The following is a 10,000-nucleotide window of genomic DNA, read 5'->3' as shown; positions in this document are numbered from 1 at the left end:
GAGAGATTGAGACAGAGAGAGGCTACTCACGCGGCCTCATCCTTGGAGCAGTACAGCAGTATCACGGGACTCTGAATCCTCTTGAGGGCGATGTGGGACTTGGAGTTCTGGTCTATGTCCACGGCGTCCAGAGTCACCACACTCTGCAGGTCCCAGCGCACAAAGCTGCAACCGGCCCCATTAACACACTGCTGTTCATCTTGTCAAATCACCCCGCCTGCAGCTTTACTACTCAAGTGTCCTGCTGGATGGCCTTTTAATGGGCCTGTCCGTGTATTTGTGTCTGAGCTGTATTTACGAGAGTGCGTCTCTCTGTGTGTGTGTGTGTGTGTGTGTGTGTGTGGTCATGCAAGTTTATGTACTTATGTGTGTGTAAGCGGTGAATTTGGATCGGTAATATATGGGCCGTGCGTGTGTGTGTGTGTGTGTGTGTGTGTGTGTGTGTGTGTGTGTGTGTGTCCGATGTGTGGGGTATCTTGGTTCTCCACACATCGGCTAGGGAGGGATTTCAGCACCAAGGACAGCGACAGATTCCCCAACAGAGGGAAACTGGTCACGGCCATTGGTAATCAATGCTGCAGCAACCCCAGCAGATATTAAACCCCGGTCTGGGAAGACATCCATTTTGCATTGTCCCCCACCCCCTCCAAGCCCCATTGTTTGATCAATAAACTACCATTTGCTTGACCCCCAGTTTGGCGAAAGGTGCATAATTTGTATTTATTTTAAGCATGTGGGTGCCCGTATGTACATCCGTGCTTTGCGCGCGTACGCGTGTGTGTGTGTGTGTGTGTGTGCGTGCGTGTGTGCATGCGTGTGCTTGTGAGTGTGTGTACCTGTGGTCCGCAGTGACCTTCAGCGTGCTGATGAAGTCCTGGTACCCGGGGAACTTGGAGGTGACGATGGAGAAAATGTGCCAGTCGTACTCCTCCATGATGCTGAGCATGAGCAGTGCCTCCTGCTGCAGCGCCGCCCCGAACTGGAAGAATGTGGACCTCTCATCCTAGAATGACAGGTGACAAACAAACTATAAGACAACCAAACCACTAGAAGAATGTGGACCTCTCATCCTAGAATGACAGGTGACAAACAAACTTAAGACAACCAAACAGCTTGAAGAATGTTGACCTCTCATCCTAGAATGACAGGTGAACAACTATAAGACAACCAAACAGCTTGAAGAGTGTGGACCTCTCATCTTGGAACAAGTAACAAACAAACTATCAGCCAACCAATCAAACAGAATAATGTTGACTTCTCATCCTGCAGCAACAAACAATCAGCCAATCAATCCACCAGAAGAATGTTTATTTCTCCTCCTAGAGCAATAAACAACAAGAACAATTATTTAATAAAACGATCAAACAACCAGCCAGCCAACCAACCACGAAGCCATCAATACATCTATCCACCCATTAATTCATCCATCCTTCCATCTATCCATCCACCCATCCACCCACCCATCTATCCATCCACCCATCCACCCACCCATCTATCCACGCATCAAACCAACCAACCAACCAACCATCCATCCATCCATCCATCCATCCATCCATCCATCCATCCATCAGTCCAAACCAACGATCCGGGAGAAAGGCCAGGAGCCAGAGCCTGTTGGCGTATCAGAGCTTCGTGCCAAACGATGCGGTATTACACTTTGCGTTGGGATGGTGTATCTGAACTGTGTGAACGACGTGTCAGAGTGGATGTATGTACGGCCGTCACGTCAGAGAACATCTGGCTGACGATCCAATGATCATCTCCCTCCAGTCGACCGAGAGGAACCACCGCTGGCCTGGCACCCATGGCAGCTGAACTGTGCGCTAGCGAGGGTTAAAACCCGACCCCACGTCCACATATCTATTTATTTCCACGGCATCTTACGCAATATTTCCATAATTGCACATCTCGTGGTAACATTTCACAGTTGGGTGACCCTTACACTCATTAGGGATGGGCCGATGTAAGCGGGGCATCACGTTAATAGCGTTAGCATTAGCAAACATAAGGTTGTTCTCATTAGACGCTACACGTCATATACATGTTAAAGGATGGGGATGAGCCGGAACAAAAGACCGGGGTCAGCAGACAGAGCCAGAGGTAGAGCCTCCCTCCGGAGCCCAAGGCAGACGCAATTAGGATTAGGATTCAGGATCAAAAGCCCAATGAGACACAGAGAGGGAGAGAGAGAGAGTCTAGAACAAGTTGCTAATGATTAGCCAAGCATAGAGAGTTTCCCTGCAGGTAACAAAGAGCAGATTTGGGACGAGTCAGGCCCAAGAGAGGTTGGAGGATAAGGGGAGGTAGAGGAGGATTTAGAGATCTTTTCGGCGATGAAGAGATACCTGCTGTTAGGAAAGTGGGCTCGGAGAAGATTCCTGAGAGTCTGTTGGTCCCAAAGAAAGTAGGGGGGGGGGGGGGGGGGGGGGACATCAATGATGAACATCAGTCCCATTATGAGGACCTGTCTCTCCCTCCCTCCCTCTCTCTCTCATCATCTCTGTCTCTCTACAAACAAACGTTCTCAAACAGAAGCTTCTCAGAGAGCATCAAAGAGAGACATATTAAAAACATCAAAGACGTCATAAACAAACATGGAGTCTAAAACTGTCAGTGTTCGAGTGGGAGCCCCGCCCCCTTACCGTACTGAGACTGTGTGTCTCTTTGGGAATGTATGTGTGTGTGTCTGTGTGTGTCTCTTTGGGAATGTGTGTGTGTGTGTCTGTGTGTGTGTCATTGGGAATGTGTGTGTGTGGAATTGAATTATTTGTTTTAATTTATCTACATAAAAGTTTGTATTTCTCTGTCTGTACGTGTGCTTCTTCGGGGAACGTGTATTTGCGTGTATGTGTGTGTGGGTTTTTGTGACTGTCTTTGCGAGTAGGGGTTTATGGGTGTATGTGTGTGCATGTACATGTTCGTCTTGCGTGCTACCCTTTGTGCCTGTGTGTTTGGGTTGTGCATCTGTATGTGTGTGTGTGTGTGTGTGTGTGTGTGTGTGTGTGTGTGTGTGTGTGTGTGTATGTATGTATGTATGTGCACGTGCGTGCGTGCGTGCATGCGTGCGTGTGTATGTATGTATTTATGCGTGTGAGTGTTTGTGCGTGTGTGTGCCTGTGTGTGTGTGTGTGTATGCAGTGGGCTGGGGCTCTAGTCAAAGGCGTTAGTCGAACAAGAGGCTCTCTTGCTCATTCCGTCGCACAGGATGCGCCGCCAGGAGGAGCCTGAAAGCCCTCCGCGTTGCGCACAGGAACACAAGGGGCTGTGAGGGGATGAAGGTGGACTTCAAAAAGATCTCTGTCCCTCTTGACTCTCTCTCTCTGATGTGTATGTGCGTGTGCGGCTGTGTGTGGCTGTGTGTGTGTATGTGTGTGTGCGGCTGTGTGTGTGACTGTGTGTGTGTGTGTGGCTGTGTGTGTGTGTGTGTGGCTGTGTGTGTGTGTGTGTGGCTGTGTGTGTGTGTGTGTGTGTGTGGCTGTGTGTGTGTGTGTGTGTGGCTGTGTGTGTGTGTGTGGCTGTGTGTGTGTGGTGTATGCACGCGCGCGCGTGTGTGTGTGTGTGTGTGTGTCGCTACGTGTTAGTGCACACCCATGAACTTTGTTAACCTGGAACCGCTTTGATTATCTTAGTCTGTGATTCTATGCCTTATTTATAACCGTGATACAAAAGTGGCAGCCACCAGAGGCGTGCTCGCCGCGGCTCCACAGGGAGGGGGTGGCGCGCAGGTTGAGAACCACCAAGTGGTCATGACTAACATCCATCCATGCGGCTATGCATGACTCCTGTAATCGCTATTCGCATGTGCTTGTGACGAGGGTCGTAATGGTCTGTAATGCCTGCTTACGTGTTGATGTGCAAACAGAAGCGCTCTCTGTCGTCGACAATGCGTAGCATCTATGTGACGACGTACACGTAGCTATATAATGTCCCCGTGGAGTGCAACCCCCAAAACCTCTCTCCGAGTGTTCCCCCTCTGGGATTAAAGTGATTGACAACAGGATCTAAATAAATCAACTCACCACCACCACATATCTAAGAGGAACGTATCCACTGCAGACTTACAGAGTATCTCGTCAGGAAAACGTCAGAACGTATATTAATATGCGTCTCAAAGTCAGCTAATGCACTCAGTCTAGGGAAAGACTAAAGGCTGTAGGGGGTGTTGTCTTAATCCTCACCCTCCCTTGCTGTTAAGTGTAGAATGTAGTTATATCTCTCGCTTATAACCAAGACATCCCTTGTGACCTCATGTGGGGTCCTGAGGCTATCGTTGGGGAAACACATACACACACACACATTCAAACACATTCACACACACACTCACACATATTAACACACAGTCACACACACAGATGTGGGTAATGTGAGGGTAGTGCAATACCTGACATGTTATGTGTGTTTTTGACATGCTTTTAGCATGTTTAATATTTACACCTGTCAACTTATACTTATTCACAGTCTTCCTTTTAAATACCACTACATCTCTAAGGAGAGCTGAGGAAGAGGGTAGAAGAAGAGAGGGAAGAGGAGAGAGACGGAGGAGGAGGAAGACGAGGAGGTGGAGTGGTGAGAAGAGGAGAAGGGCAGAGGAGCAAAAGTGAGAGACACTTCCAGGGTGGAGCTCGGGTAGGATTGAGGGCTGCGAAAAGAGGCCAAATTAAGAAACAGTTAGCCTTGCTAGCTGATGAATTATAAAAGATGACTTTGAGACGGACCTGCACCTTCTCATCAAATCACACAAGCCCGCCAAGAACTTGACTCGTGAATAATGAAACGTAGCGCGCCACACACACCACATGCCCACACACGCATGCCAACACACATGCACACATGCAGACACAAAGGCCTGTGCGTCCGGCCTTGCAGCGGCTATACACATGCTTCACTAAAACCCAGTCCCCTTTTAAGATAGGCAAATACCTAGAGGTTTGCTGAGGACATAGGGCATCAATTATACAAACTATGCAAACTGTACAGTAGGACAGCCCTGCTCTGAGGTATGCAAGACAAACATGCATGCACGCATGCACGCATACACGCATGCACGCACACACACAAACACACACATTGTTATCCTATTGTTCTCCCCGACTAGGCTGAACAGGCACACATGCTCAGAGAAAAGAGGCTTACTCAACTTGAAAAATAATACAAACTACAAATTGAAAAAGATTTCAAACGTATACAAATAATACAAATGGACAGAACTGAGTCAGAATCACGTACAGTTAATTTGTGTGTGTGTATGTGTGTTTGTCAGCACACTCACACCGAATCATGCATGCACACACACGCACACGCGCGCACACACACACACACACACACACACACACACACACACACACACACACACACACACACACACACACACTTACAGAGAGACACACACACACAGACGTGCACACAACCACACACACTTTCATGTCAAATCATATCCTTGTGGACTGGGGCAGGATTAAGAAAATATGAAAAGTGCATGGGAAGAAACTGCACCAGATTGGCTCTAATGAGGCAGGAAGTGACATATTTGCGGAGCGGGGAGGGAGAAGGGGAGCCGGGGAGACCAGAGCAGAGGACTGTTTGGAGGGAAGGCTGAGGGCACGCGGGTATAGAGGAACAGAGGAGGAGGAGGAGGAGGAGGAGGAGGAGGAAGAGGAGGCAGGGTTAGGGAGGGGGTGTGGTCAAGACAGATGCAGTGAAGGCAGATTAGAGGATGGAGGAGGTCAAGGGCAGGGTAAACATTAAGGAGGAGGGTGAGGATGAGTGGGCCGACGAGGCCAGCGACGTGCTGCGTTAATATTTAATGCGCGAGGCCAGTTAGGATGGAGCAGCTCCATTAACTTGTTAAAGAACAGCCCCTGGATGTTCTTAAGTACTATCACACTTGAGTCTGCGCCAAAGTGCCAACAAACTAGTGCAGCACAATAAGCCCGGTGTCAACAAACATGAAGGGGCCTCATGCAGCATGCAGACGAAGCCAAGCATAACATCATCCCGGAGAAGCTGATGTTACAATTCTGTGGATGCGCCGAGTGCCACTTTGACACTCGCGACCGAGTTGGTGTCTATGGAGAAGATGACCCAGAATGTGAAAGTAGGTAAGGTGGAACACTCTAGGCTTTGGTTGGGGTCCAGTCGAATGACTGGTGGGAATTGGTGACAAAACCACTGTGTTAAAGTATATTATAAATAGCTATTCACTTTCACCTTGACGCCACCTGATCTCAAAGAATTATCTTCGGGCCAAGGACAGTGAACCATGTTGCCCATTGGAGGAATTATCTGTGACCGTATTCCAAACACACCATCCCGAGCAGCCAAGAGAAGTGTTTAGCATAAACACCCCCACCATCAAAGACCTAATTTCCCCATGGGAGTAAACAATGGATGAATTGAAACTGTTTTGGTACATTACGATAGGAAAAGAGTTTTCCGTTTAGACATAAGAAGCTGAAAACAAGACAGAATACTAAATGAATAAAAATAGCATGCCTCCTCCTCCCCTCCCACAATCAAATCAATAGCATAAACAAAGCCTAACAGGGTTTTAATTTAACTTGTATGAGGGAAAACACTGAAGTAGTTTCCCTCATACTTAGGCCATCACCGCCTAACCTTCAATTTCTATAATGATGTTTTAGAAATACGCTTATAAACATGTATTTCTTGTAATTTCCCAGCTTTAATCTAAAAAAGTGGGAAATAAACAGTATGAAGTATCCGTCTTATCAATTAAAAACAAGCCAGGCATTTTTAACATCAACTAATCCCTTCTCTGAGCTTGGCGAGGAAGCTGTGGCAAGAGGCAAGCATCATCGGCGGCCCCTAGCCACCGTGTAAATCCCCCTGACATGAACACAATGTATAGAAAATGTCCTGCAGCACTGAGAGCACTTTGGTCTGAGCAACATATCCCAAAGCCCACTTGCACTGTTGAAACACTGGCCATCTCGCGTCAGCCCTGGGATCGACACACGACTATAGCATTCAGCATGCTGCATACGTTTGGTCCCCAGGCTAACAAAGATTGCTTTAGTACTTAACATGTCCCATTGCTCACGCCTACTGTACTATTTAAGAGTCTCGCGATCCCTAGGAAAACACAGAATAGCATTTAGCGCAGCAGCGAAGAGCCACCGCAGCCCTAGCCAACAGCAGTAACGGGCCGTGTCCCAGTGCTAATTTAGACAAGCATGTTATGGACAGCCTGCCCCTTAACTGACCGAGGGCGGCAGGTTTGCGTCAGAACCTCAAATATATAATACAGGCTTAGAACGTGTCAGTTTTGTTTAGAGTTAAATATTTGAATTCTCTCTCCCTCTCTCTGATGCAACATTATTAAGGTATTGCAATTTTTCGGAGCTGAAATATCACACAAATCATTGATGTATTTCTTGATTTTATGCTCTCATACTTCCCAAATTCTTTGGCAATATTTAATAAAGAAAAAGGTATTAGCCTACTTCTAGCGAGCTTTGAGCATGCTTTTGAATGTCAAATGTTAATAGTCTGGTATTTGTTGAAAGAATGAGACTGAAGTGCAATTTTGTGTCAGAAAATAAAACATGCAATGCTTCTAAGATGTCTGTCATATTAGCCTTCATTTATTTATAACATCATATCTTATTCTCTTTATTTCACTTTGGATTGTGGGTGATGTACTCCTGTGTTCAAATAAATTGTGCATATCTGCACAGTTTGGTTCAGTTCAGTTATGACCCAGGAAGAGCCATTCATTTTCAGTTGACCCAGTATCTAAACACAACATAACAACTCTGGGGCAAGGTAGTAATATTTCAGAGACAACAGATCAACATACAATACATATAACGCAACACAGGTTAAGAGAAGGAAACAATGAGCAGCAACAAAGCAGGGCTTTATGAAGTTGAAAAGACCTCTATAATTGTGTGAAAATGTGTGTTTCTAATGAACCACAAGAGAGCAGCACATAAGGGCTGTTAACGTTATGCACTAGTCAATGTCCTCATCGTTTATGGGACTGTAAATGTTGCAGAAGTGCAATTGTCACAGATTAAATTGTCACGGATACAAATTGTATTGCTGCTGATATGAATTTTCTAGAAATTCACTAGCTAGATACGTTATTATTTGTTAGAGACTTGACAAACACTGTTTGATTGTCTTTCAATCCAGGTAACAACTCCACTTTTAAAACATTGAAACTTGGTTAAGGTTGTTTAATATTTTTTAGTGTATAATTATGTTAAAATATAATTTAGTCTAAAGCCAATTAATAGATTAACAGATTGATCAAGAAGAATGGGTATCTAATTTGCAGAGATGTCTACAACTCTGGTTGTTCCTCCATGTTGTGGCAACTAACAAATACAGACGGCCGACTCAAAATACTGGAACACTTTCTTTCTCCACGTCCCACCCTTCTGCTAAAATAACTAGATAAAAAAAAAATAGGGTACATTCAAAACTGTTCTGTGTAAACAGTTTGCCCTTTTTGTTCTTCATTGGTTTTTCTTTGGGATTGTCTCTTGATGTAAGGTCAAACATCTGCCAAAACAATGGGCTCGAAAAATATCCTGCCAGAAATCACTTTGGGGTTGAGATGAAAACAGCAGGCGTTTATATTTTGCTTTACTTTTTTTATTCATTTATTTTGTTATGTTTCTTTGTTGTCATGTTTGGCTTGTATTATTCATTGGGTATTGCAGCAAACAAAATATGAAATGGACCAAAAACCATATTGAAAAATCTGGACTTTCTCAAAGGCCTTACTGTTTTTTGTTGTTGTGAAATATGAGTTGTAGAGGACATGTGGCAGATTGGGACTGTGAGGCACAGTCCCTATGATTTGGATTGTATTTGATATCGTAAAGGCTACCATGATTATACCATGTGTCATTAAAGTAAACAGAGATTTTCATTGCAATTTAACAAGGAAGACAAACAACAGACATCTGAGCTTAACCAACTCAGTAGTTTATGAATCCGATGAATACATTCATTATTTAAACGTATCCAAGTAAAATTATTTGAAAGCACCAAACTAAATTATACCCTAACCACACTACTTTTTCTCCCTCCTCTTAACATGTGTGTGTGTGTGTGTGTGTGTGTGTGTGTGTGTGTGTGTGTGTGTGTCTATGCACACTTGAGTGTCTGTGCACGAGGCAAACATGCACTTCCCTAGAGCGCTTCAAAGGGCTGAGTGATGCTGACTCAAGAGGAAATATTTTTACCATAAAATGATGGCTCTGATATTTTCAACCTTGACATTACAGATTTTTCATATGCATACTGATTGGGACTTACATCAGAACTGAGTTGGTCACCGGCTGTGAAACAATATCTTTTGGTTGTCACCATGAAACCTGTAATTGCAGAGAGTCTGAGCCTTTCACAGTTGTAATAAAGCACTTGCACAATCCTGTTATAGGGCGGCTAAGCTAAAGCAATACTGGAACAATTCAAAGTTTGACTGTTGTTCCAGTCTGAAGGATATCTGCATTATCCATTTAACAGATTTAGGCTAAACTGTAACGTTTCGTGTCACCCTTTGATGCGGAACCAATGCTGGGTTTAAATTTGGTTGAATTAGTACATTTATATTGTATTGTACACCCTCTCTGGCGTGGCTTGAATGTGATGATCTACAAATAAATGAAGCATATTTCATAATGTCAAAAATGGGATAATATATCGTGGATAATTTCATTCAAAGGGCAACAAGTACGCTTCATATTGATAAAGACTAATTGTTGCTTTAATGTGTGTTTCCATTGAAAAGTCCTTAAATTATAAAATAAATGTTAATCCAAAATGACAACAAAAAGAAGTCATAATAATAACATATTCAGTAATGCAAATGCATGCATGAATAACCCATGGTGAGGGCAGCATCGACGTGGAACCTGTCGATGCAAATGTTGTTAAGGAACCTAAAGAACCATATACGGCAGAGGAAAATAATATTCTTATAAACCTATGTATGTTTACTAAGTGCAGCTCATGGATGTGGGTG

The 10,000-nt window shown here is 44.6% G+C and overlaps 1 protein-coding gene across 1 annotated transcript in view; it reads right to left on the bottom strand.

Moving 5' to 3' along the window:
• grin2ab (glutamate receptor, ionotropic, N-methyl D-aspartate 2A, b) overlaps positions 1–10,000 on the bottom strand; it is a gene marked incomplete at both ends in the record, with an annotated part of 74,080 nt that overhangs the window by 29,002 nt on the left and 35,078 nt on the right. The window contains 2 exons of the mRNA XM_079758660.1: positions 31–165; positions 837–1,003. Coding sequence (XP_079614786.1) covers positions 31–165; positions 837–1,003 — 302 coding nt within the window. The remainder of the gene's footprint in view (positions 1–30; positions 166–836; positions 1,004–10,000) is intronic.

This window comes from Pollachius pollachius (assembly GCF_949987615.1).
Source record: "Pollachius pollachius genome assembly, chromosome: 2".
Lineage (NCBI taxonomy): Eukaryota > Metazoa > Chordata > Actinopteri > Gadiformes > Gadidae > Pollachius > Pollachius pollachius.
Note: the sequence above shows the minus strand (reverse complement) of the source record. Positions and strands in the feature narration are given on the sequence as shown.